Here is a 27,458-nt window from a genome sequence, read left to right on the forward strand (position 1 = left end):
GTAGACTTGAACAACCAAACCTTAGGAGATGCAAGGATACAGCTGGGGCTGGAGAACCACGGGCACCAAGGCCTCGAACACTGACTGCCAGGACTGGAATCTGGCTGCATCTCACTGATCAGCTTGTCTCTGCGTGTCATCTTCAGTGTCTCCTACTGCAGATTGGCCCTCTTCACATGACAGCAGGGCCTCTTGCCTCTATAACCAGTGGCTGAATCCCTTTGCTAAGCTCCACTTAGAAAAGTCGAAGGGTAGAACTCCATGGTCCAGGCTTAGGTCAGCCAGCCAGCCTTGAACTCACCTCTGGGTAGATGAGCTCTGGTCAGGAAGTGTGTTTTGGGAGGCAGTGGTAGTACTGGGTGTGTAGGAATATGACAGGTTTCATTTAAAGATGGAGGGTGGAGCGTTTCTCAGAACAAGTGGGGACAGAGTCCCAGAGAGCAGTTTCCAGGCTCTCGGCCTCACGTGGAAAGGTGCTGGCTTGGTTATTTGATAGCCATCAGCTGTAATCAGATGGCCATCAGCTGTTACCAGTTAGCCACTAATATAACTGCCGTGGCTATGCTAGGCGGTTGTTGGTTGGCAGAGAAGCACGGATTGCAGCTAGCAAGTGAGGTTGGTTGGCAGAGAAGCGGACGATGGATTGCAGATAGTGTGGCTCCTGCCTCCTGTGTCTCCAACCCAGCTGCCAGCGAGAATACAGTGGATATGACTCCCCTATCTATGGCTCCGTGGGTGTTCCTTTTTGGCCTCACCATATCCTGCATTCTTATGTGGGGAGTGGGACCAGAGACCCCGCATGACAGTTGCCGAGATGGCAAAGCACTGAGCATGAGAGACTATGGGCTGTTCCTGGAGTCTCTGAGCTCCTGAGCTTTCACCTGTCTCCTGCTTCTCCCCCATCCTTTTCCCAATGGAGACACGTCTGCACACAGACGTAGACACAGGACGCCATGTGGTGTCTTCTATGAGCTGCTGGTCTGGTCTTCACCCCTGTATCTACCCTTCAGTGTCTATACTCCAAACACCAAGGAGGGGGACTCAATGACTTCTATTTATGCTGCCAGATGAAGTCCCTCTCCTGCTGAGGTCTGCTCTCTGTCCCCGTCCTCACTAGGGCCCAGCCTCCTGCAGCTTGGTCTCCTTCTCTGTGGGCCTCATGTGGGCCCAAGGAAGCCATTCACCCCAACACTGTGACAAGATGCACTCACATTTCATGTTAAAGTGGCCTGACCACTTTAGAAGCTATTGGAATGCCTAATTCCAGGTTAGAGGATTCTCAAAGGAAATGTAATGGGGTCTATATTTGATAGAACATTCCACACACATTAGCTTCTTTTTTTTTCTTTTTTGATGGTAATATTTTTTTTTTAATTAAATTTATTGGGGTGACAACTGACTCTGGGTGATGAACACACAATGGGATTTATAGATGATGTAATACAGAATTGTACACCTGAAATCTATGTAATTTTACTAACAATTGTCACCACATTAACTTCTTTAACCCTCACAATTAAGAACAGCTGAAGTGCACTAAGAAAACCATGCAATTGTATCTAAACGTTTGTGTATTTAAAAGTCATATGGGAGTTTTGCATTTGATTTCAGTGTTTAACTTAGCAGAGGTTGATGTTAAAGCCAGGCTACTTTCATAAAGGGTTCCATTTGTATGAAAAAAGTGTAAATGAGATAAAAAGTAGAATACTCCTTGTCTCAATATGCGCCGTAGCCAGCTTAGCTGCTCAGAGCACAATAAACACCCCCTTCCGTCTGCATGGCACGCCTCTAAAGATCCCCAGTACTTTCACATCCATCCTATCATTAAGTCTTAAAAATAACCCTAGCAGTAGGCAGGACAGAGATTGTTATCCAGCTTTTTCAGAAGGGGAAACTGAGGAGTGATGGAGAGGTTTGCCCAAGATCATTCAGCTATAAAAGCCTGAGCTGGGAGTACAACGTACATCCACTGCCTCTCAGCCTCAGGCCCCTTCCCTTCCAATACAAGTGTTCCTCAGAGGAAATTTGAGGGCACGACCGATGGTGTCTTTTTCATCTGGGATAAGCCCACAGTGGCTGATGCTCCATTGCTTGGCCTTGCCACCAGGGGTCAGCCCAACGCCCATGAACACAACGCGAAGGGCAGTGGGGAGCAGGGAGGAAACACAAAAGCAAACTTGTTTCTGTTCCCAATGGCTAGTGCCAGAACCCAGGGCTTGGTGAGATGTGCGCTAGAGGGTGAGGCGACACAGTAGGGCAGTTGGAAGGAAGCCTGGGCTGGCTGGCGCAGAGAGAGCACAGTACCAGTTCCAGCCCTGGTGCTTTGACCTGCCGTGTGACAGCAGGCAGACACTTTTAAGTCTCCTCAGTTTCCCTACCTGTTACATGAGAGGTTAGTGTCAGTTCCTAAGCAGACCTGCTTATCAGCAGAATCTGAGGAGCTTATTTCGAAATGCCCCCACAGCAGACCTACTACAGGCCCGAGACCGAATCTTCATGAGGTGGCTCTGCCCTGGCGTCTTCTCAAGGGAAGGGAACTGTCCCTTATATTAAAGGGAGCTTCAGGGCCTCTGGAAGGAACCATCAGAGGACTGGCAGGGGAAGGGGAATGTCCATGAGCCAGGAGCTGGGAGAAACGGGTTTGCTGACACAAAACTGAAAGGCAAAGAGCAGATAGACACCCCCACACTAAGGATAGGAGTAGGGACCACTGTCCATTGGGGCACTTGTACGATTTGCAAAGTGCTTCCACAGGCATGAACCACTTTATATTCTGAGCGGCAACAGCAGCCCTCGGAGTTAGAGACCGTTGTCCCGGTTCTCCAGGCCATGCCTTCCTGACCACCCTAACTAAAATACGGCCCCCATTATTTTTCATCTTCCCCTGCTATGTTTTTATAGCTCTTATCACTTGCTTGGTGTTTTCTTTTATTTTTATTGCATATTTACTTGATTATTCGTTTATTGTTTGTCTTCCCCATGAGGATGTAAGCTTCAGGAGGGCAGGGACTATGGCCGTCTCATTCACTATTGAACCCCCATGGTTAGAAGAGTGTCTGGCATATGATGAGAGCTCAGTCAATTGTTTGTTGAATGAGTAAATGGAATCTATAGATGGGGAAAGCAAGATGGCCGGTTTGCCTTATACAGAGGAAAGCTCTGGCTTTAGCCATAAACCCAGCCCCTGGCTTGGCCAGACAGCACCTCCCAGTGGACCAGGGGATTGGGTGGGGCTTGTTTTTTATGAGTCTCCCCATGAGTATCCTTGTGGGAGACCGTAGAGCACGAGAGTTGCTGATTCAGGCACAGGAGCCAGTCGGCCAGGATCGGAAAGCCGGCTCTACCTCTTAGCAACTGGATGACCTCAGGCAGACATCTCTGAACTGCCTCCGTTTCCTCATGTCTACCTACCACAGGCTACTGGGAGGGTTAAGAGACAACCCATGAAAAGCGTTAGAGGGGTGTCTGGCCCAAAGTAAGTGCTTAATGCATGTGAGCCGTGATTGTGGTTATTCTGTCAGAACTCATTATTAGACTTTTTTCTTCTTATTGCTCTGTTATTTATTTTATTTCACCATCCTCATCACTGTGACTATGACTCTTAGTTAGCTTTCTTCTTCCATACAGTCTATGCATTTTCCCCACCTGCCCTAAGGATTGATGGTAGGTGCGGAAATGGAGGCACAGAGGCCAACGGCGGCTTGTCCTGGGTCTCATAGTTCACCAAGTCACCGTGAAGCCCCAGCGCCCCAGCTCACGGCTTGCATTTGTAAGCCTGGACCCATTGGGACGCCTTCTTGCCACTACGGCAGGGTCTGAGTCACGCTGCAAGAGCTGAGCTGTGTCAAGTGCAGGGAGGCAGACACTTCTGGGCTTAACACTGTGATGAGTCTGTTATCTGAAGTTGCCTGAGACCCCCCTCCCCATAACTGAGACCTTCTGATCCCACTCGCAGTCCCAGCCCCATGCCTGGCATTGTGCTGATACTGGGGGGCCCCAGACCCACCTGCTGCTGTCATCATCATACCCTTGCTGTGGCCTGGCCCTGGCCCTGGGCCCTGGGTCAAGTCATTGGGCTTCGACTGGTAACTGACCAAGTGTCCACTTCGCCCACCCAGCTCTGATCCCGGTTCTATCCATGGTGACCTGCGAGCTGAGCCCTGCCTTACCTTCACTGGTTACTTCACGGACTACAGTCTGGTCCTTTGCCCGTGCTGAAATCCTGCTGCCTGCAGACAGACACCCTCCTGCTGCCACGTACCCAGCTGCCCCCTGGAGTGCTTGGCGTCACCTGCCCCAGTACTTTTTGTCAGTTGCCATGCCCTCCCCCAAGACATTTTGTGAGACTGAAGACCTCTACTGCTCCCCAGCTGGCCCACTTCTGGCTGTCACCTCCTCTCTCCAGAGAGCCTCTTCTGCCTGCCTTACTGCCCAGGTCTGGTCATCTCTCAGGGCATTCAGGTTGGCTTTGGCAAACTGTGCCCATGATCCCATGAGACGGAATCTGGCCTCACCCACCAAGCCTGGCGAGGAAGTTCCCAAGCCTTAGCCACCACTAACCCAGGGTCTCCCTGAGCTCTGTTAGGCTCTGAGACATGGCCACGGGCTATCCTGAGGCCCTGGGATGAGGTCCCCACTGTGTCATTGGCCCAGACCTTGTTCTGAGCCAGTTTCTTCCTTTCTTTGCCCTGTTTCTCAGCTTCCCTGCCCCTATCTCTGGCACCTTCTGCCTTTTCCTCTCCTCCCTCACTGGCCGGCATCCCCCGCCTCCGTGCTCAGCCTTGCCAAGCCCCATCTGACCTGTGAGCCAAGACAGTAGCCCTGCTTCCAGACGATAGGGAGCTACCACTTTCTGCAGAAAATTGCTCATGTGCTGGACTGATAATAACCGCCAATCCTGCTGATAATTAGATGCTCATGAGATTCAGCCTCTGTTGTCACCACTTCCTATCAAGTCAGCTGGGGCCGTGAGAGGCCCTCACACTTAAGACTGGAGGCTGAGGCCTCCCAGGAGAGGTGGAAGAGGTTGGCGCAAGGTGGGGGCTGCTGGGCCTGGCTAGAAGACATAGTGGAGCTTGGCCTTTGGGGGTGCCATGTCCCCTGCATTGCCTATAACTCTCAGTGCGCCAAGCTGGTGGGGGTAGGTGCCCAGGAGTTAGGAGGTGCTGAGCTGACCTACTTATGGGCAGAGACTCTTTGTTCCTGCTGGGAGACGAGGCTTTCCAACAGCAGGAATTTCACTTCTTGCTGGGCATCTAATGTCCTTTCTAGAGCTCACATTCAGGCCTTCCTCAGCCTCGGGCTGCTCGCTTTCGTGGCCCTGTGACACACAGAAGCCCAGTCTCAATCCCATCTCCCAGCCATCCCTGGGCCCCTCTTGGGCAGGAAGAAATTCCCGCCAAGGTAGGGGGCATTTTGCAGCAAAGAAATGATTAGCTGTCTCCCATCTGCCGGAACTCTCCATAGTGTGGCCTTTTAAACAGTAGTCTTCTGTCACTGGGAGAGGAATGGAAGGGGAATTCCAAAGTCTTTTGTGTTGGGCCTCCCTGTTGAGGAATCTCGGGGCACAGAGGGGCTCAGGGATTTGAAGGTATAAAGGTATATCCTGCGTCTCAAGCATAATCAATTTTTGGATTGGTCACAAAGAACATGGGAGCTAAAGGACCCACCTGGCCCATTGGTTTTGAAACCCAGCTGTTCATCAGATATGCCAGAGAACCAGACCCTACCCCGTAAGGGTCTGATTCAGGATATCTGGGGAGGGGGCTGACAATCTATATTTTTAAATATAGATGTACAGCCAGGTAGGAACTGCTCATCTAGTTCAATGCCCTCACGTTATATATGGGGGCAACTAAGACTCAGAGAGGCAAGTTTGCAAGGTCATATGGCAACAACCTAACTTGACATGGTCTGGATCTAGTCTACATTTGTTTTCCCATTCTAACATCTCATTTATGCACCCTTATGGTTGCTATGTAAAACACAGGATACCAGCTAAATTTGAATTTTAGACATATGTATACTGAAAAAAAGATTCATTGTTTATCTGAAATTCAAATTTAACTGAGCGTCCTGTACTTATTATATTTGCTCGATCTGGCAACTCTATGCACCGTACACTGCAGACCACCTGAATGAACTTTGTCACCTGTAATATCGGAATTCCTACTTTTAGGCCTTTACTTATGTTGTTCCCTCTGAAATAATCATCCCATTATTTCCCCAAATCCTGCCCATTCTTCAACCTGAATGCCATCTCTCTTCTTAAGCTTTCTTATCCTTTGAGCTGACCTTACTGAAGCCTCCGATAACACTTTCTTTGTTTCTGTACTTCCACTTCCTTGTGCTCTATCTGGGATCAGAGTTCTTTATCTATTTGGCTTAACTCTCCGGTGAGCAAGGCAGGGACCCTGTCTGAGTAGAAAGTAATGTGTAAAAAGCTTAGGCTCTGGAGTCACATGAGTTTTGCTTGATTTCATCTCTTCTACTGAGCCAGCTATGTGACTTTGGGCAAGATTTTCCACTTCCTTGGGACTCGAGTTTCCTCGTCTGTAAAATGGGGATTATGAGAGTATTTTCTGCATAGATTTGTGGTGAAAAGTAAATGAGATAAAGCTTTAAGAGTGTTTAGAATACAGTAAGTATATATAAAGTACTCAGTAAATGTTCGCTATTGTTATAAATCATCATCTCTGTATCCTCAGGGCCAAGCAGAGTGTACTGATCAGTAAAGTCTTTTCAGTGAATGAGTGGATAGATGGATGGATGGATGGATGGATGGATGGATGGATGGATGGGATGGATGGGTGGGTGGATGGAGGGATGGATGGGTGGGTGGATGGAGGGATGGATGGATGGGTGGATGGATGATGGATGGATGGATGAATACATGGATGAATACGTGAGTAAAAGTTAAAGGCCTAGATGTAAGATCCTGTGCCCTATTGACAAAGTGCTAGATGGCCATATGAGCAACTTTGCATTGAAAAATACATGCTCCATGGGGAGAGAGTTTCTGCCCTCAAGGAGCTGTGGTATAATACATTATTCCTCTCTAGGGGACTAAATTGCTGTTCGGCAATTGCTACACAAATGTTTGTCTTAGAGAAGCACTTCTGTGATTTTATTCTCAACAGTCACTTTTGGAAGTGGAAATCTAGACCTTTCACTTTGCCCCTGCCCTCCTGTGACTGCGAAGAAACTTGATTTCCACTGGGCTTTGTTCTTTCCCTCTGTTACAGTGGAGTTGATTGAAAGATTGGTAAATACTTGGAGACCAAGAAAAAGATGAAAAAAAAAAAACAAGATGACAGACAACAGATTGGTGGTTACCAGAGGGGATGGGGTGGCGGGAGGGCAAAATGAGTAAAGGGGGTCAAATGTATGGTGACTGATGGAAACGATTTTTGGCGGTGACCATGCTGTCGTGTATACAGATACAAATTATTTTCTACATTTGAAACTTACATAATGTTATAAACCAATGTTACCTCAATAAAAAGAAAAGAAAAAACAAATTACAAATGCCAAGTTCTATTTCAGTTTACTTTTCTGATTCCTCACTGTTGCTTCCGTGCCCCTGTCTGCCCAACCAATGCCAGGGTTTGTGGGGTCCATGACATTCATTAAAATGAGCATGAAGTGAACAGGTAGAGATTGAAATGAAAGAGACAGGCGGTTTTCTAGTGTCATGGGATGTATTATTCTCATCTGAAGTCACAGCTTTTTTTGGAACAAGCCACCCAGCATAGTGCCTGTCATATAGTAGGTGTCAAATCAATATTTGTTGAGTGACTGGATATTGTTGAAGGAAAGGTACAGTATATAAAAATACACATATAAATTGTTTTCCTTCAATAAATGTGGAATAATTTTTCTACCCCTTCTTTTTGCCTACCATGTTCCTGGTTCAATCTGGAGAAGTGGCTAATTAGGTAGGCTGTGCCACGGGAACCCTGCCTGAACCTTGGTGCAAGTACCACTCATTAATCACCTCTGTTGGGCTCTTGAGGTTCATAAGGACATGAAAGGTTAGTTGAACCAACTTTCTCCTTGCATACACCTAGTGACAGGGAGCTCACTACTTTATAATCTTTGTGATGCTCTTAATCTGTGCTCTAAAATCTCGGTTGCATCAATGACAGATCTAGATACTAGATACTAGAACCCAAACCTCTCTATCACCCAGACAACGGTAGTCCTCGCTGGACTACCCTTGGAAGTATAAAGCTGTACTTATTCAAAGGTGTTGGGAAAAGAGCTTTCCTAGGAAGCAGTAGACCTGGGTCCAAGTCTGAGCTCTGCCATTGACTTGCTGTGTGCAGTTGGGTTATCCCTTTCCTTATGTTTCCCTTTTTGCACAATGAGGGGTTTCAAATTGGATGCTTTGCAAGATTCTTCCAGCTCATATGTTCCAGAATTCTCTAGTGAGGTCTAATTAAGATTTTGAAATACAGTGGTTCTCAAAGTTTGGCCCAAGAATCCCTAGGGCTCCCTTAGACCCTTTTCACACTACATACTTGTGGGAGGCAGGATTTTCTTCATATACTACTTCAACCAAAACTGCGTGTCACAACAGTACAGGAGTGGCTACGAGAATCCAGCTTCTGTTAAGCCCACCATTATAGAGAATTGCAAAAAATGTAAAAGCATGCCACTCCTCTCAGGAAATTTATTTTTGTTATAGAAAATATTGTTATTCTTTATAAAATGTATTTAAAATATGCTCTCTATGTGTCATTTATGTTAATATGTCTAATTTTTAAGCATGCACTTTTTTTTTTTAGCATGCGCTTTTTTAAAAAATTAAATTTATTGGGGTGACAATTGTTAGTAAAATTACATACATTTCAGGTGTACAATTCTGCATTACATCATCTATCAATCCCATTGTGTGTTCATCACCCAGAGTCAGTTCTCCTTCCATCACCATATATTCGATCCCCCTTACCCTCATCTCCCACCCCCCACCCCCTTTACCCTCTGGTAACCACTAAACTATTGTCTGTGTCTATGAGTTTTTGTTTCTCATTTGTTTGTCTTGTTCTTTTGTTGTTTTTGGTTTATATACCACATATCAGTGAAATCACATGGTTCTCTGCTTTTTCTGTCTGACTTATTTCGCTCAGCATTACACTAAAACGAATGAACGAATCCACCAATACTCTTTAAATGTCTTGGTCTTCATTTCTAATACAGTAAATGTCCACAGATGTAACCCACATAAATAAAAACTCTTTGGTCTTTAACAACTTTTAATAGTGTAAAGGGGTCCTGAGAGCAAAAATTTTGAGAACTGCTGTTCTTGGAGGTCTCTGACTTCCTGTCTCATTCTGTACAGCCTTACTGTGGTCCCAAAGGTGATCTGTTCAATATGTGGCACACAGATGGACGCAATGACCTTGGGAGGGCGGCTGTTCTTCCTAACTCACGGATCTCAGCAGTACCAGGCTTCTCTCCTCCTTCCCCTGGGTTCCTTGGTATAGACGGGGGCTGGGACTTTAGACAGGACAGCCCATCTCAGGCAGTGCCAGCTCCTAGGTGGGGAAATAAAGCAGCTGGTCTGGTGAGGGTCAATGTGATAGCCTCCTTGCTCGTCTGCCCACAGGTTTCCAGTCCCTTCTGCTTCCACCTGCCCTAATCGTTACACTCTCCATACCCCCAACACCCCAGCCCCCCAGCGTCTACCCGACTGCCACCACTGGAGAAAGCAGGCTGCATGCCTGCTATGCCGATTGTGGGAGGTCTTGGGTATGAGGCAAGGGAGGGCCTCCCAGATTCAGAGCCCGCATGGGGTGTGGGGGACACAAGGGGGAAAGCGAGGAGGAGGACTCATGTTAACTGAGAGGACCCACTACCCGTCACTTTATCTTCATGCACACATTACAGCCAGGGAAACTGAGGGTGCCAGAGATAGAGTCTTGCCTAAAGTGGTTACACCGCCCAAAAGTAGCTGACCTTGGATTTGAACTCAGGTCTAGATGATGCCAAATCAATCCTCCTTCTGCTTTATCAGAAGCAGAAAGAGTCATGGGTACCCAGGACAGTAAGAGGGAGCAAGGGACTAACATCTATTGAACACTTAACTACCGTGTTTTCCCAAAAATAAGACCTAGCTGGACCTAATGTGTCTTTTGGAGCAAAAATTAATGTAAGACCCAGTCTTATTTTACTATGGTATAAGACCGGGAATATCATATCGTATCATATCATATCATATATCATATCATATAATAATGTAATATAATATAATACCGGATCTTATATTAATTTTTGTTCCAAATGATGCATTAGAGCTGTTGGTCCAGCTAGCTCTTATTTTTGGGGAAACATGGTGTGTGCCAAGCACGGTAAGTGCAAATGAATGTTATCTCATTGACTCTTTTTAATTTTTTTTAATTTTTTTATTTTATTAAATTTATTGGGGTGACAATTGTTAGTAAAATTACATAGCTTTCAGGTGTACAATTCTGTATTACATCTATAAATCACATTGTGGACTCTTTTTTTAAAACTTTTTTTATTATTAGTTTCAGGTGTACAAAACAATGTAATAGTTACATATTTATCATTTATATCCCTAACACAGTGACAACCCCTCCCCCCATCCACTACCCCTCTGACATTGCACACAGCCATTGCATTTCCACTGTCTCTGTTCCTAACGCTGTACTCCGCTTCTTGTAACTACATATATATAATTGTAGTTGACATTCATTATTGTTCAGCTTCAGCTTCAGGTGTACAGAACAGTGATTAGGCATCTCTTAAAGTAGTCCCCTTACGTAAGTAGTGAACTCAGAGTTTACAGATGAAGAAACAGGCTTCGAGAAGTGAAGTGGCTTTTGTAAGAGCACACGGCTAGGAGGTAGCAGAATCAACATTCAAATCTAAGTCTGTCTGGTCCCAAAGCTTCTTCAATAATAAAAAATAACATTTTCTTAGTACTTACTTTATGCCAGGCATTGTACTAAATGCTTTAACTTGTTTAATTTAAACTTCCCCACCAGGTAGGTGCTATGATTATCCTCCATTTTACAGATGGGGAAACTAAGGCAGTAACAGGGCCAAGGTCACCCAGTTGGAACGTAAAAGAACTGGGATTTGAATCCAGGCTGTCCATCTGCAAAGTTCATTGGCTTATCCACTGCACTATAATGTCCTCAGGGCTAAAGTGGCCCGAGAGGCCTGGAACTGAAACAGAAGTCACCTGGTCTCTCCGATTGGATGCCCAAAGCCATAGCTAGTGTACCTCCTCCTGGGGGTCTGGATCCAAAGAAAGGGGTGATTCCAGGGAGCAGTGGGCCATGTGGCCATGCTAAGAGGCCTGTGCTCCTGCCCTGCAGCCTCTCCTCCGCTGTTCTCCATCCCCAGGCCTCTGACTGTGGGGGAAGAGGGCGTTCGTATGCTCAAAGGAGGGAACACTGCTTGGTTCTGGGTCTTTGTATTAGTCCCCTTATAAACCTGTGTGCACTTGGAGGTGGTTGTGAAGGAGACAGTGTCTTGCCTCAGGCTGACTACCATCCTGACAAAGCCCAGCAAAATGGCTAAGGAGAGGGGGAGAGATCAGTAGTCGCAACCTCCCACGATCCAAATGGGGAAACTCAGGGCCACAGAGAAAGTTGTAAGCCAAGCTGGAGGGATCCCTACAGAACTTCAGGAAAAATCACTGGACCAAACCACTGATGAGGAAAGTCCTGAGAGACAGGCAGAAGCTTGCTCAAAGCAGGCTTAGGAGTTTCCAGGGTCCCAGGATTTGGCCCTTTGCCAACCAGCTTGGGTCTCTGAAAGGGAAGTGAGGCCAGGGGGAGTAAGTTATTCTGGGCCTTGTGATGACATATGTCCCCAGAGACCCAAGCCTGGCCTTTTGCCATGGAGTCTCTGGGAGCCTTCTGGCCTCCAGCCATGGCACCCTGCCTGCTGAGGCTTGGGACAGGAGCTTCTTAATGGCTGTTTCTTGTGTCACTGCTTCTTAATGGCTTCCTGCCCAGAAAGTCTCCAGAACTGCCTAGTGCTAGTTCTGTTTCCACTGGAAGAACTGCCTTCAGTGCACTCAGAAGGTCCAGCTTCGGATACTAGGCGAAACTTCTGGATATGGAGGGTTCTGAGTACGGGAGTGGATAAAGGAGGGCACACATCATCTCCTCAGAAGGTGTTCAGAAATGGACATGTACTATGTGAGGTGGGAGAGAGCCGTGATGCCCTGAGACAGGAATGGATGAAACGCTCTTCGATGGCTCACACTTCTATGGATTCTCAGAGCAGCCCAGGACTTCTGAGAGGAGTTCCGATTGTTGTCCAGAGTGGAGAATTCTCCAGACTTGCCCTGTCCTTAGTCCCGAACAGGAGTCATACAATAGACTTGAAACTTAGAGCCCTGTAACCCTGCCTCTCTGTATACAGCCAGGAAAAGTGAGCCCCAGAAAGGAAGGGGACTCCCCGAGGTGCCAGAGTGACTCACGATCCCTGACTTTAGAGCAGGGTTGAGGAATGGCCCCATGACCCAGGGCCCAGAGCTTCCGGTCTGAGAAGGTTTCCTCAGGCCACGGCTTTCCAGTCTGCTGACTGCCTTCACACCTGCCTGGGGCTTGCCTGGGTTGAGGACTCTCCTCTCCGGGCGTTTTTTCTTGGCACTCTTTCCACAGCCTCTGTGTGGTCTTCGTTGTACCCAGAGGCCCCCAGGGAGAGCTGGTGTGTCATTCAGCAGGAGGCTTGCCAGCATGCAGGTGGCAGGACTGGCGGGTGAGCAAGCAGGCAGGCCGGACACTTGAAGCTTGGGAACTGTAATGTTCAGAGAATTTCAATTGGCACCGCTGTCCAGTCCCAGCCAACTGGTTAACGGTGCTGAGTTTGAATCAGTGACCCGCCTCCTGTCCCTCCTCCTTAGCTAGCCTCTCCCTCTCTCCCTCCCTCCCTCCTTCCCTCCCTTGGCCGGCCCTCCGGGAGGCGCCTGGAGTGGAGAGAGCGGAGCCTGGGACAGCCGCTGCTTTCTGCCTCTCCCCTCTCAGTGCAGTGCCGGCTGATGGAGTGCAGGACCGGGGCTGCCGGGTCCCCTCTATCCTAGTCCCTAGACAGGGAGAGTCCTGTGCCCAGCAGAGCTGTGCAGGGCCCTGCCAGCTCCCTGTGCCCCACCATGCCTCTGCTGGACGTTTTCTGGGCTTGCTTCAGGAAAGTGAAGGTAAGTGGCTGTCCAGACTCAGCCCACCCCACTGCTCAGGGGGAAGGGAGGCAGCTGGGGACCACTGCATGTTAGCTGCAATGCAGATGGTCTTCTGAGACCGCCTTGGCACTAGCTAGGCTTGGGTTTGAGTCCCACCTTTGTCATTTAACTAGCACTGTGACTTTCCGCTGCTTTCCCATGAAATTAAGTAGGCTAACTGGCTCCTTTTCATAAAGCTTGCCTCTGTTGCTTCCACGGCCTTGCCACCAAGGCAAAGTTCTTAAAGCCCCAGTTTCCTCAGCTTTACAATGAAAACAATAGTGACAGTAACTTCATAGGGTAATGGGGTTGGTGTTATTTATTTGTATATTCAATGTTTGCAAATATAACAGATAATGTGTGTCAAATTCCCAGCGTGTACGTGTAGCATCCATAGTATGATGATAACTATTACTATGATTATTATTGCTAATTTCCATTAACATACAAGCACCTACTCTGTGCTAGCACCATAGGAGTTACACAAAGGCAAAAAGGGACATGGTTTCTGTCTTCAAAGAGGAGGTAAGAAGAGTGACAAATCTTTATCAATCACCTACTACATGTATATGGCAGACACCATGCTAGATAGTTGGTTGCTTACTAAATATTTGTTGCATACCTACTATGTCACGGACATGAGTACAGGGGTATAGCAGGACCTACAATCTGTGTAGGGCACGACTTCTGCTCTCAAGAATCAAGGAAATGATATTTATTTAATATCCTCTGTGTACCAGACGTAGGCACTTTCATTAACTCTGGTGATAATCTCATAAGCCATTGTTTTTCTAAGTGGTGGTGAGTTGGGAAAAGGGCTGGTTTCATGTCGGCATCAAGCGCAGGGTTTAAGGGGAGAGAAGAACCCAGAGGGTTTGGAATTGATCCGCAGGTTCGTGGTCCTCACATGGAGGGGGTCCCAAATGAGATTTTCACTCATTTGCAGTGAAATGAGAGAAAAGTGGGGATAATAGAGTGCAGTTTTCAGAAAGTTAAGTTAATTCAACTCAAAAGACTATTCTTTATTTACAGATTATTATGTCCTTTGTGAGGAGGTGGGGTTCAAGTACTCTTTCTTTTATGAAATAAGAGTGAGAGATTTAAAAAATATCTGTCTTCAGGGAAATAAACACTGACTGGTCCTCTATTTATCTAAATATCGTCTTCCTCATCCACGAAATTCCAAAGTCTGGAGGCTGTTGTGTCAGGGGGTGGGGGGATTTTAGTAAAGGAAGGATGTAATGAAATGGATTTTTCTAAGCATCCCAGCAGTCTCAGGTGGGGGCAGTGGGGAAGGGTCCACATGGTGAGGTGGAGGCCAGGACGGTGGGGAGGAGATGCTGAGAGATGGAGCTAAGGGTGAGGACAGGGAAAGGGGGACGTGAAAGTGCCGGAGAAGTTTGACACCTATTTAGCACTCCTGTCCACTACCTGGCGAACCACTCTGGGAGCCTGGCATGGATTTAAATCCCTTTGTGAGAATTACCCCAATCTTTCAGACTGCCAGCAAACACTCCCAGCCCATGCCAACCCTTTAGAACTTGTTGGGGTAGGAAAGCCACAAGAAAGGCCAGAGACGTCTATCCCAGGTCCCAGACACCAGCACACATACACACTCATTCACTCATGTACGTGTCCACAAACACAGAATGTACACGTATTTGTGCACACGCTCAGCTACACACACACACATGCAAATGCATATGCACACGCAGACAGTGTACAGCCACAAGCATAGAGCCTCACATATACCTGCATGCGCATAGAGAAGTAGGCACACATGCACACAAATGCATACCCTCCCACGCACAAGCAAGCAGGTGTACTCAGACCCAGGCACATACACAAAGTTATGTAGTCATACAGAAGCATGCATGTGGACACAGGGCTGTGGTGGATGCGAATGAACACGTGGCTAGATCTCGGGGCTAGGAGGCAGCCTGCCAGACCCACGCACACACTTGGGTTTCATGTCTCCTTTTCCAAGGAGGACCATCAGACAGGCCCGTCAGACAGGCCCATCAGACAGGCAGGCCTTCTGGGCTTGCAAGCTCTGTGAAAGGCATGGGCTGCTCTGAGCTGCCTGTCCTCTCTGAGCCAGGTCATCTCTTGTGAGCAGTTGCATGGCTGTGGCAGAGCCTGACATGGCTGAAAGGGCCTTTTGACCTCACCTCATTCGACCTTCCTGGGGTCCTGCTAGGAAACTGAGCCCCTGCCCTCCCACAGCATATGGAGCAGGAAGCAGAGAAACTTTGGTCTAAATCCCACCCCACGCCCTCCCAACACGCATGCATGCACACTAGCTGTATGCTTTGAGCGAGTCCTCTCTGAGCCTCAGTTTCCTTGTCTGCAAAATCAGTGTCTGCCTCACAGAGATGCCATGAGGATCTGGGGAGGCTTTGTCTTTAAAGGGCATGCAATGGAGTAGGTGGTCAACACACATGACTTGCTGGGAGCAGATTTCCTTATTGTATACCAAAGGCACCAAAGCAAAGAATAAAGGTTATGCAGTGTTTGGCTACTCCAGGGTTAAAATCTCAGGTCATGTCTGCTCTTTTGTCACAGCCCTCTACTCTGGCCCTGCCTGAGACTAGGACCAGAGCGACCCATTTGGGAGCTGAAGAGTGACTCCTCAGAAGCCATAGATACTGGGATGGTGGCACAGGGCCAGGCCAGGGGCCAGGCCCGCTTTGAGCTGCGGTGTGGGTTAGGGGCAGCCAAGGGACAGGATGCTTGGATGTGAGATGAAGCCCGTGTAAATAGTTCCATACGTGTCTGATGTATCTTCTGGAGGCCAGCAGGCTAGGAAGGTATCATCTGTAGTGTCTCAGTATAACCACACACATGGGTGAGTCCCCAGCCCCCAGCCTCACCCTTACACACACACACACACACACACACACACACACACAGGACTATTTCTTCCATGTGCCCTTTTGCCCCCTCCCAGCACTTCTATCAGGTGGGCATATCAGTTCTTGGGGGGCATTGGCCTGGGAGGTGGAGAATGTGGCTGGAGCTCCATCTCTGCCATGACCTCTAGATGACTCCCTCAGTTCTTTCCTCTTTTAACAGGTAGATAGTCATACAATACCAGAGATGGAAAGGCCATGTGTTCCTCCCTCCAAACTATCAATGAGCAAACTAAGACCCAAAGAGGGGAAAAGATGTGCCCAAGGTCACACAGGGAGTCAGGACACAACCGGATCTGCACACAGTCTGGGTAATGGACCGTAATCTCCCTACTTGTTCTGTGGTAAAATCTGCGCACACTTGTCTCTGGTAGAATCTAAAAGCAAACTCAGGTAGGGCATCTAGACACATGCCACACATGTGCACATATCCACGCACGTGATAATGAAATTATGGACGGAAAAGTCCCTCGTAAACTGGAAGGTTGGCCTTTTAGAGGTCCCACAGGGACACTACGCTTGTCCCGAGTCACTGTCCTCACAAACTTAGTCACGCAAGCGAGTAGGTATGTGCATGCGGGCTGTCCTGCGTTCACCCAAGGACACATTCTCAGCACTCTCTCCTGTTCATGAGCTTCCACAGCATGCGTCGGACTTTCAGGTGGCTGCCTGGGTACCTGGGCACACAGGTGCATGCTTTTGCATCCCCTCCACAGGCTCATTCATGTGCATGCATGCGCTCCGCACACAGCCTCATGTCTGTTTGTTCACACCCTGGGCCCTCTCTGCCCCAGGCCAGCTCGCAGCTTCCCAGTCTTTGCCCGGAATCAACCTGGCAGGATATGGGGTGAGACTGTGACAATGACCGGTGATTCCGCAGCCCCACTCCCAGCCTCCAGGACATCTCCACTTTTCCAGACCTCTGCCCTTGTTGCCCAGCAATGTGTGTTTGCCGTGGGAGAGGCAGGAGGGAACATGGAGAATTCAGGGCCGTGTGGGAATACACAGAAACCCTCAGATACTCTGCATACCCTTCCCACATTCCATGTGCAAGTCCTCTCTACCAAGATGATGACCAAACATTGGTGATAAGGTTATTGGCACAGATGGACTTAAAGAGAGTGGTCAGTCAGTTTCTGGGGGATCCAGGGAGGTTTCTGGGAGGAGTTTCCAGCTCAGAACAGAGGGCAGCTTGGTGTGGCAGAAAGAGCACTGGACATGGAGTCAGACTGACCTGGACACAATATCCCCCTCTGCCACATCTAGGCTGAGCGGTCTTGAGCAAGCCACCTCTCCTGATGGATGACAGTTAGTGGAGTTGGCAATGAAATGCTGTATGTACGAGTCTGACAACAGCAGATGTACAGTTGGATCGAAATCTGAAGGGACTATCCATGGAGGGAAAGAGAAGGGAGGCTTCTTCGAGGAAGACTAAGGTTGGGACAGGAGATGGAGGAGGCACAGAGTCAGGGGACTTGCCCTGGATGTTGAGATTGTGTGTGGATGGTGATGGGAGAATGGGCCAAAATGAGAGACTTGTGAATTTTTGTGTGGGAGTTCAACCTTGGAGCTCCTGATGCAGTGTAAAGACTAGGATCTCTAGAGTAAGAAGACATGACATCAAGTCCTTTACTATCTGAGCCACAACATGCTAGCTGTGTGTTTCCGAGAAAGTTCCTTCAGTCCTCTGAGGTTTAGTTTCCTGCTCTGTAAAATGGAGCTAAATAAAGTTGTGACGAGGCTTAAAGGAGTATAAACGGCTTAGAAAAGTACCTGGTACATAGTTAGCAAGCATTAACCATTGTTATTACTTGTACACTGGGGAAACTTAGAATTCCTACCTCATGAGGCTGAACTAATGATGGCAAGGCCTGTTGAGATCTTCATTCGTTTTGATCTTGGCTGAAGTGGCGATGGCGAGTTTCCTTAGGCTGAGAATAGCCTTCAGGAGTGTCTCCCTTCACTCCTTCAAGCAAGCCGTATGCATTCAGGGCCTCCTGAATGAGCGGCATTGCGTTAGGCCCTGGGGTTGATAATGGCTAGCAAATGGCTGTGGGAGCTTTCTATCTAGTGGATAGAACGTAAATTTTTCACACTCACAACCCCCAATGCTCTGTGCGTGGGTATGACTAACCCAGTCCAGAAAGTGTCAGGGTATGGAACTGTCCCGATAGGTTAACAATTTTAGTCTAACTAGGACCTACACGTAAAGGATGGCTAAACTGGGCTCCAGGGCACTTCCTGTAGGAGCACAGCTAGAGCTCTCTTGACAAGGCCCAGCCTGGGGATGGGGCTGGGGACCTCCAGAATTTGCCTGATCTGAGTTTACTCATGATGCTTGCTTGCCCCTCTCCCCCTGTTGTGCATCTTGGCAAAATAGGTACGGTATGCTCGAATCCTCTGAGCGTGGACACTGTTTGTTGTGGGGACTGGGAGAGCTGGGGAGGTGAGATGGGAGTGGGAAGCAAGCTTTGACTCTGACCTATGTCTTGAACACAAATTGTGACTTTCCCTTTACCTTCTTTGGTGCCAAAAGCAATGTGAGTGGGGATTGCTGGAGGGCGGAGGACGCACCTGACAATATGGCTGGTGGGAGAGGCTGCAGATGGGAAACAGCAGGCTTGTTTTTCCCCCCAAAGCACTAGAGAGAGTTAGAACTAATATTAGCTAGCATTCATAGAGCACAGACTATGTGGTAGACACTGCTCCAAGCCCTTCCCATGTAATAACTCTGCAAGGCAAGTACTACTATTCCCATCATCCGCATTTTACTAAAGCACAGAAAGGTTTGGAAACTTATCCAAGGTCACACAGCTCTTAAGTGATAAAGTTGGGATTTTAAACTGAGGTCATCTAGGTCTAAAATCCATGTTCTAATCACTGTGTTTGTGTGATCTGTGCCTCAGTTTCTCCACCTATAAAATGAGGGGGCTAGACTGGTTTTTCTCTTATTATATTTCATATATACTTCTTTGAACTTTCAGGCCAAGTGAAAAAAAAAACTGCTCCCAAAATGTCAGTGATTTCCACTCAAGGTCCTTGGGGAGGGGAGGGGCGCCTAGGCTCAGGGAAACAAGCCTGTGATGGACGCCAGTCCTCCCAGCGGCCCCTAGGGCCTGAGAACAGCCGGACGCTTGGAAAGTTCTGGAAGCCAGGCCAAGTCCCTAGTAACAATCACAGGGAGCGGCAGGCCCGGTGGCCTGGGCTGGCATGTGGGGTCAGAGGTCTCACAGTGGCGTGGGGCAGTGGAACTCCTTGAGCCCGCCCCTCTGGCCCACCTCTGAGCTGCTGCTGTGGCCAGGGACCTTGGAGTCCAGTTGGACCAGTTGTTCCAAGGCTGGGTCTGCCAAGGGGCAGAGGAAAGGAAGTCCTGCGCTTGGGGAATGGGGCTTGAGGCCCTGGAAATGGGTGTGAGCTGACTTTCCCTGGCCTTTCCTCTCTCCCCGGCCTGGGTCACCCTGGGAGCTTGAGAGAAGAATCTGGTACAATGATATAGCACAGGAGCTTCGGGAAGTAGAACCCTGATCTACTAGCCCAGCTCCTGCCTCTTCTTTCCCTCTCTGGGCCTCAGTTTCCTCATCCAGGACACAGGGACAGTATTCCGTACTTCATAATTGATGGAAACACTGACATGTGAAAGGACCTGCCACACAGTAGGTGCTCGGTACCATGTGAGTTACATTTGAGGAGGGCTGATGGCTTGCTCTGCGTGAGTCTGGGCCCATGGCTTGTGCCCTCAGTTTCCTCATCCAACATAAAGAGAAATTTTACCTGCCTGGGAGCGCCTAGAATTGGAGACATCCTGTGGAAGTAAAAAGACAGTAGGAAACATGGATGTCACGACCCAGAGGCTCAGGGAGTGGTTGTCACTCCTCCTATCCTGCTCTCTTCTCCCCTGGCCAAACCAGCTCAGAGTCTGGAGAAGAGTGCCATTCTACCCTGGAGCCACTGTCTCGCTCCCCTCCAGTCCCTTCCTGCGCTCACCCGTCCAAGGCCCCTCTCCTGGAAGGACTCCCAAGCTCTGGGCAGGAAGGAGGGTCCCTGTGGGCCAGTGGGAAAGTCACGTCTTTGGGATAGGACATTCCTGAGATTATCCGGAGAACCCCTGGGGCTTGCAGCTGCTCCCTGGCCCTCCTCCGAGGCCCTGCTGTGGAGGCGGGGAGGACAGTGGGCCCAAAGGCAAGGAGTGGGGCCTGGAGCGGCCCTGTGGGCCTGGTGAGGAGTGAGGAGTGGGGGAGGTGGAAAGAAGGCTATGCCAGGGCTGGCAGGAGGGAATTAAGGTGCCAAGGGTCCAAGGCAGCAGGACTTTCTGTTCTGAGGTGAGTTATAAAGTGATACGCAGATCAGCATTCCTGAGGCTGCAGGTCACATAGTGTTTCGGGGTGGGTGAGTGGGTATTAGACCATGGTAGTCCTGGTGGGTAGGCAGGGGGTCGGGCCTTCTGAGAGGCCCCACTCTCCAAGCCAGTAGGGACAGCTCATACTGTCAGAGAGGGGACAAAGGAGATAGACCCTCTGGGGATTCCTGAAAAGGCGCTCCCAGACTCTGCATTCTATAAAGATCTTGCAGAAGGCCTTTCTTCCATGACCCTTTCCTGGCTGGGGCTGTCCCTCCCCCTTTTCCTTGTGATGGAAGGTTGAGAATTGCCAGGGACCCACCTATGATTATAGAAACAAGTGTGAAGCCCAGCAAAGAGTTGGTCAAAGGTACACGGTCAAGCCCCAGCCTGTGGTGTACCCGGTCCTCCTCTAAACCAGGTGTCCTCTGCCCTTTCCAGGGAACAGACTGGTGTCCCTCAGGGCCGCAGCATGCTACTATCAGCAAGCCACTGGCATGGGCCTTCAGAGTGGTACCATGACACAGTGCTCCAATTTAGGGCCTGGTGGCAGGCTCAATCCAACCCCAGTCCACAAACTGGCCTCCATGTACCCGGCTGTCTCTACCTTGGGCTGTGAGCTCCTCTAGAGACCCACCCTGTGTCTCGTGTACCCGTGTGTTCAGCCTAACACAGCCCCTATTCTAGGCCTAGCCTAGAGGGGCTGGCTGAGTGCATAGAACACACACACATACTCGTTCGCACACAAGTGGCCACACCCACTGCACCCCCACCCAGCAGAGAGACCCCAAGAGACAGAAGAGCCAGCTTTTGAGGGGCCAGGGAGCCCGTTTCCCACAGTGGCCATAGTCTGTGTTGGCAAAACATGGGCTCGGCCTGGGGGTGGTGAGAGCCCACTCTGGAGGAAGGGAGGGTCAGGCACTGAATAGGGCTGTGTGTAGCTCAACTGAGAGGGCTGGGGGAGGCAGGAATGTGAAGAACGTGCTCTCGTGACTGGCCCCAGGCTTGGGCCTGTGGCCATGCACTGGTCAGGAGCTAAGGGGAAAGCAGAGAAAGTAGGCAAGGAAGGGAGGAAAATCTCTGTAGGCTTGCCCACAGATAGCAGGGCCAAGGGCTGCACGGACAGGCTGCAGGCTGAGCAGAGAGGATGCTGGGGAGAACGAGCTCCATCCAGCAAGCATGGCCGGGGACTCCTCAGGCCTGGACAAAACCTGTCAGTAGCAGTTGCAGCTTCTCTCAGAGACACCCCTCTCAGACCTCCCAACTTCTCACGCAGCAAGCAGCTTTCTGTCGCCATCCCCCTTTTGGCTGTGGCTCTCTCTTTTGCGCTCTTTCAAGATGATTCCCTTTTTCTCTCAGAAATTCCTGATCTGTCTTTTTCTGTCTGACCACTGTATCTGCCCCTAGACTCCAGGCTCCCGAAGGGCAGGGATGTGCTTCCGTGCAGCTCTGCTCGTGGGGATCCACCATAGCACCTACTCCACTGCTCTGGGTGGGTGCTCCGCAAATCCCTCAAGCCCGACAGGTCCACACGACATTCATTACAAAAGGAAGACCCGCCCCCCCACCCCCTGCGGTCCCTGCCCCCTCCACCACACCCAGATCTGCTCTGGCCTCCCCATCTCTAGTTTTGCCTAACCTCTCCAACCCCCATTCCCAATCTATTCTTTTTTTTTTCCACTTTCTGAGTAACATTTTATGGGATTGATTAAACTTCAGCACCATAACTGTTGACTTTACAGGCCAGAAAAGAGACTCAGAGTGTTATGCTCTGGACAATTTGTGCCTCACAATATTTTTAAAAATTTATTGGGGTGACAATTGTTAGTAAAATTACATAGATTTCAGGTGTACAATTCTGTATTACATCATCTATAAATCCCATTGTGTGCTCACCACCCAGAGTCAGTTCTCCTTCCATCACCATATATTCGATCCCCCTTACCCTCATCTCCCACCCCCCACCCCCCTTACTCAACACACAGAGGAACAGTCTGAAATATAAATCTGACTCTGTTACTCCTCTGTTTAGGCCTCTTCAGTGGCTCCCTACTGAGCTCTGGATAAGGTTCAAGTTCCTTCATGTGACCAACAGGGTCCTTCGTGATCTGGCCCCTACCTGCTGCTCCAGACTCATTTCTTCCTGTCTGTCTGGTATTCTGTCTGTAGCCAGACTATGCACCGTTCCTCAAAGCACACGTGTCCACACCTCCTTGCCCTTTTCTCTGCTCTTCCTTCTGCCTGCCATGCTACACATCCTTCAAGGCCTGGTCCCAATGCTGCTTCCTTCACGAACGCCCTCGTGACAATACACCTGCACGCCCAGTAACTACTTACTCCCCCCACTCAGTTCCCCAAGGCTTTATGCTTTCCCATAGCACTTACATGCAATTGTGATGCTTTCTGCATGTGGCCTACCCCTACCGCCAACTCCGTTGTGAGTTTCTCCAGGGCAGGGGACATGCCTGATTTCGCGGAACCCCTGAGTATCCAACACAGGGAATGACCCTGAGGAAGGTGATAGTGACTGAATGAATGACCCACTGGATGGGAAGACTGTCACCACTAATCCTGGTCTTCTTCCAGAATGGCTGTCTCTGTAAGTGTCGGACTCCTGGCTCCTGGGTTCAGAACCCCCACGTAACAAGAATATGTTCTACAACTAGGAAACACAAAGAGCCCTTACTTGGTAGCAGAACTGTCCGATGCAAAACATCATGCCTCATTTTTCCCTGTGACCCTCTCAGTTACTGAAAGAGTGCCAGGAGCAGGGTCCAAAGGAATCCTGGACCACAGAGAGAAAAGAATAGGAAGCCATAAAAATGGGAGCCTCATAGGCCTAAAGTGTAAAGTTGGTTCTGACATTTACTAACTGTGTGACCTAGGATAAGTCTTTTCACTTCTCCGGGCCTCATTTCCTTCATGTGTCACATGAGGATAATAAAACCTATCATGCAGACTGTTTGTGACAGTCAAATAAAGTCACTTATTTGTAACCTGTAAATCCCTGTGTCAATTTAAAGCCTAACTAGCTCCTGAACTATCTTTAATTCTGTTATACCTATGATGGGTTGGGGGGTAGGGTGGGAGAGGAGGGAATTTAATATCAATGGAAGAGGACTGCAGAGTGGCAGTCTGTCCCACCTGTCAGTTCATCTCCTAATTTCCACGACCACACAGCGGCCTGCTTCCTTCTTCTCTCCCACTACCTCGTCCTTTCTTTTTACTCCCCTTTTGTTGACCACGGAGAATTATATTGACTTGCTTAATTCAAAATAGGTCCACTTTGTAACTCTGTAGACAGCTGTAATTTCACAGCTGTCTCTCTTGATTGGTCTTTCTCCTATTTTCACATCAATCTCATTCCAGAATTTTCCATTTCCCCCACACTAACATCTCTCAAGGGCCTTGTCAATGAACACCCGGGGGTCACATCCTACCCCTCCTCTCTCCTGGAGCCAATTGTAGGTTGAACATTCACCATGTCGTCTTGTGGTCTACAAGGGTGGCTCTGACCTTTAGTCATTTGAGGGTGATCTAGGACTGAACCTAATCTCCTAGGATTAAAAATCATTGTTGTCTGCACCTGGTGTGGCAATCATTGTTCATGGGGTAAGAGAGATTAATTACAAAAACTGTGGCAAACTCTTTTCCTGATAACCTTTCTGTTGGTTTAGAAGCTGGCCGCATAAAGGCAGGAGAATAGGCGTGAAGACCCTTCTATCTCTAAGAAGAACCCTTTCTTTCCTTCTTAACTGTTGAATTAACGTTTCTACCACTACTACTTTAGCCCAAGCGACCGACTTTGCTTATCTGAACTACTGCAAAAGCCTCCTAAGAGACTCCTGCTTCTACTCCAGCGCCACAGCCCATCCCCCACACAGCAGCCAGAGTGAGCTTCCTAAGGTGGAAATCAGATCTTGTCATTCTCCTGCACTGCACCCTCCGCTGGCAACTTACTGTCACTTGAATCAAAGCCAAAACCCTCACCCTGGCCTTCAAAGCCCTGCAGAATTTGGCCCCTGCCTTTCTCTTCAACCTCTGCCTGGAAGGTTCTACACCCCTATTGTCACATTGCTGGCCCTTCTTGTGATTCAGGCCTCTGCTCAACGTTCCGCTCCTCTGAGAGACCCCTTCTGACCACTCCTTCTAAAGCAATCCCCCTGTTTCTCCTGCCCTAGCACTCTACCTCATCCTGATTTTTTCGAGTTGTCCCTTTTGGGGATGGCATCTTTGTATACTGGTCTGGAGCCCTGATTTTTTCAACTGCCTCAGGTACCTAGGGGACACTTCCAGACCATCTGGTTTACCCCAGGGTGGGCCCACAGGACTGTAGGTATCTGCATACTTTAAAAGCTGCTGCCCAAGCGTCTGGCCTCCAATCAGCCTGCATCTAGGTGCTGACTGAGATCCTTCTCGTTCTTCTGGGAGCTATTGAAAATACAATAGGCTGCTAGGACAATCCCAAAGGGTTGAGGGACAACCAAGAGCTAGGGCAGGGTTGAATGACAAGGTTCACCTCCTACATGAGGCCACTCCTTCACAAGACTGGCAGAGCTAGTCTCATCTAATGCACAGAAACCAAGGCAGAGAGTCAAGCAAAATGAAGAGACAAAAGAATGTTACATTTTGGTTGTTTCCATGTCTTGGCCACCGTCCTTCGATAGATGAATGGATAAAGAAGTTGTGGTATATATACACAATGGAATACTATTCGGCGGTAAGAAAAGATGATATAGGAACATTTGTGACAACATGGATGGATCTTGAGAGAGTAATGCTGAGCGAAACAAGTCAGACAGAAAAAGCAGAGAACCGTATGATTTCACTGATATGTGGTATATAAACCAAAGGCAGCAAGGGAACAGGACAAACAAATGGGAAAGAGAAACTCATGGGCACGGACAATAGTTTGGTGGTTGCCAGAGGGTAACGGCGGTGGGGGGTGGGGGGTGGGATATGAGGATGGGGGGGATCGAATATATGGTGATGGAAGGAGAACTGAATCTGGGTGAAGAACACACAATGGGATTTATAGATGATGTGATGCAGAATTGTACACCTGAAATCTATGTAATTTTACTGACAATTGTCACCGCAATAAATTTAATTAAAAAAAAAAAAACCAAAAAAAAAAAAAAAAAAAAAGAATGTTACAAATGAGAGAACCAGATACAAAACCTCAGACTGTGTCCAGACACCTTGTGACATTCCAGCCTGAGCAAGCGAGGCGGTGTGACAGCCTTCCTCCCAGGTGAGGTGGATGTCCAGTTACTGACTTAGCCTCCTTTGAGTTGGTCTCCTAGGGGCAAACGTGCAGAGGTGGAAATCCAGGCTTCCCACGAGGCCTCTGCCTACACCACTGAGCTGGGAAGGACGCCTCATTACAGCTTCTCACACGCTCTCCACTAACACCATGGTGTGTGTATCAGGGGTGGGGTTTGGACCTCCAGACTGGGATGAAAGTCTTGCCTCTCCTCTGGGCCTTTTACAATCACCCTGAAGGAAGGAGTGAGATGGCAGCTGTAGTATGACAAGGATAAAGATCTGTGCTCCCTACCTGGCCTTTTCTGATGGGGGGTGAGAACGGAGTCCATGGTATTTGACAATTGTGGGTCAACGATGGTCTACAAGTTTTCTGTCTTGTTAGGCTTTCCCCTTTCCTGGCCCTTTGGCTAGAGAGAGCAGGCTATCCCTGAAGCTTTGTTTGTGCCTATTTGTGTTTCCAGTTTTTCCAGCGTATAGTCTAGGATGTCTTAGACAAAAAGCCCAGGAAATCCACTGCCAGGTCATTCTTCAGGTTCAAGGTCCTGAACTACTTTCTCCCTACTTTTCAGAGTCTTCTTCTTCTTTTTCTCCTTCTCCTTCTCCTTCTTCTTTTAACATTTTATTTATTTAAGTGTGTTTTTCCAGGACCCATCAGCTCCAAGTCAAGTAGCTGTTTCAATCTAGTTGTGGAGGGCGCAGCTCATAGTGGCCCATGTGGGGATCGAACCGGTGACCTTGTTGTTAAGAGCTCATGCTCTAACCAACTGAACTAAGCAGCTGCCCTTTCAGAGTCTTATTATGTTTGTTTTATATTTACATTGTTCTTAGATTTTAGTTGTACTTAGTGGGAAGAATAGGGAAAAGTATATCCACTCAATGTTGTTCTGGAAATGGAAGTTCAAATACATTGTTTTACAAAATGTACTCCTGGCCTTAGCTAGGGCAATAGCCAAAAAGAGAAATGAAAAGCATTTTGATGCGGGAGGGAAGAAGAAATAAAACTGCCCCAACTCACAGACAACATGATCATCTATGTACAAAATCCCAAAGAGTCTGTAAAGCAGTTTTTAGAACTAATGAGTTTAACAAGGTCCTAAGTTACAAGGTCAATATCAACACGTGGAGAATGAATCTTATTTCTATGTACTAGCTATGTAAACTTAGAATATACAAATGATTTTGAAGAAAATACCATAAAAACAACAACCTTCAAGCATTGAAATACTTAGAAATATTACAAAGCGTATATAGAATCTATATGTTAAAAACTAAAAAAGCAAGTAAGGAAAGAAGGAAAGATCTACATAAGTGAAACAGAGTTTCTCCTATTGGTTCTTAGTGATGTGTGAAATGTCCTTATTTATTTGTTTAGCTGTTTATTGTTTGTCCCTGCTCCATGAGGACAAGGACCTTGTCTTGATCACTGCTATTTCCTTAGCATCTAGCATAGTGCTTTGAAGACCGTTGGTGCTCTATAAATATTTGTTGAATGAATGAATTTACAATGTGCTTTATCATTTTAAAAGATACTGTCAGGTACATTAATTTCTCACAAAGCCTGTGACGTTGGGATTATTACTATCTTAGTCTTATGGATGCAGAAACTGAGGTTCAAGAGGTTATGTCCAATATCGTATCATCAGTAAGCAGAGGAAGGTGACCTGAACTTGACTTTTCCAATTCTAAATACTGCTCATTCCACCAACACACCGTGCTTCTAACCTGGTTGATGCTATGCCAA

At 48.3% G+C, this 27,458-nt stretch overlaps 1 protein-coding gene across 1 annotated transcript in view; it reads left to right on the forward strand.

Moving 5' to 3' along the window:
• Positions 1 to 12,950: 12,950 nt before the first annotated feature.
• STARD8 (StAR related lipid transfer domain containing 8) overlaps positions 12,951 to 27,458 on the forward strand; it is a 69,352-nt gene continuing 54,844 nt past the window's right edge. The window contains exon 1 of the mRNA XM_019753600.2: positions 12,951 to 13,180. Coding sequence (XP_019609159.2) covers positions 13,136 to 13,180 — 45 coding nt within the window. The 5' untranslated portion in view covers positions 12,951 to 13,135. The remainder of the gene's footprint in view (positions 13,181 to 27,458) is intronic.

Source organism: Rhinolophus sinicus, chromosome X (assembly GCF_036562045.2).
Source record: "Rhinolophus sinicus isolate RSC01 chromosome X, ASM3656204v1, whole genome shotgun sequence".
NCBI classification, from domain to species: domain Eukaryota; kingdom Metazoa; phylum Chordata; class Mammalia; order Chiroptera; family Rhinolophidae; genus Rhinolophus; species Rhinolophus sinicus.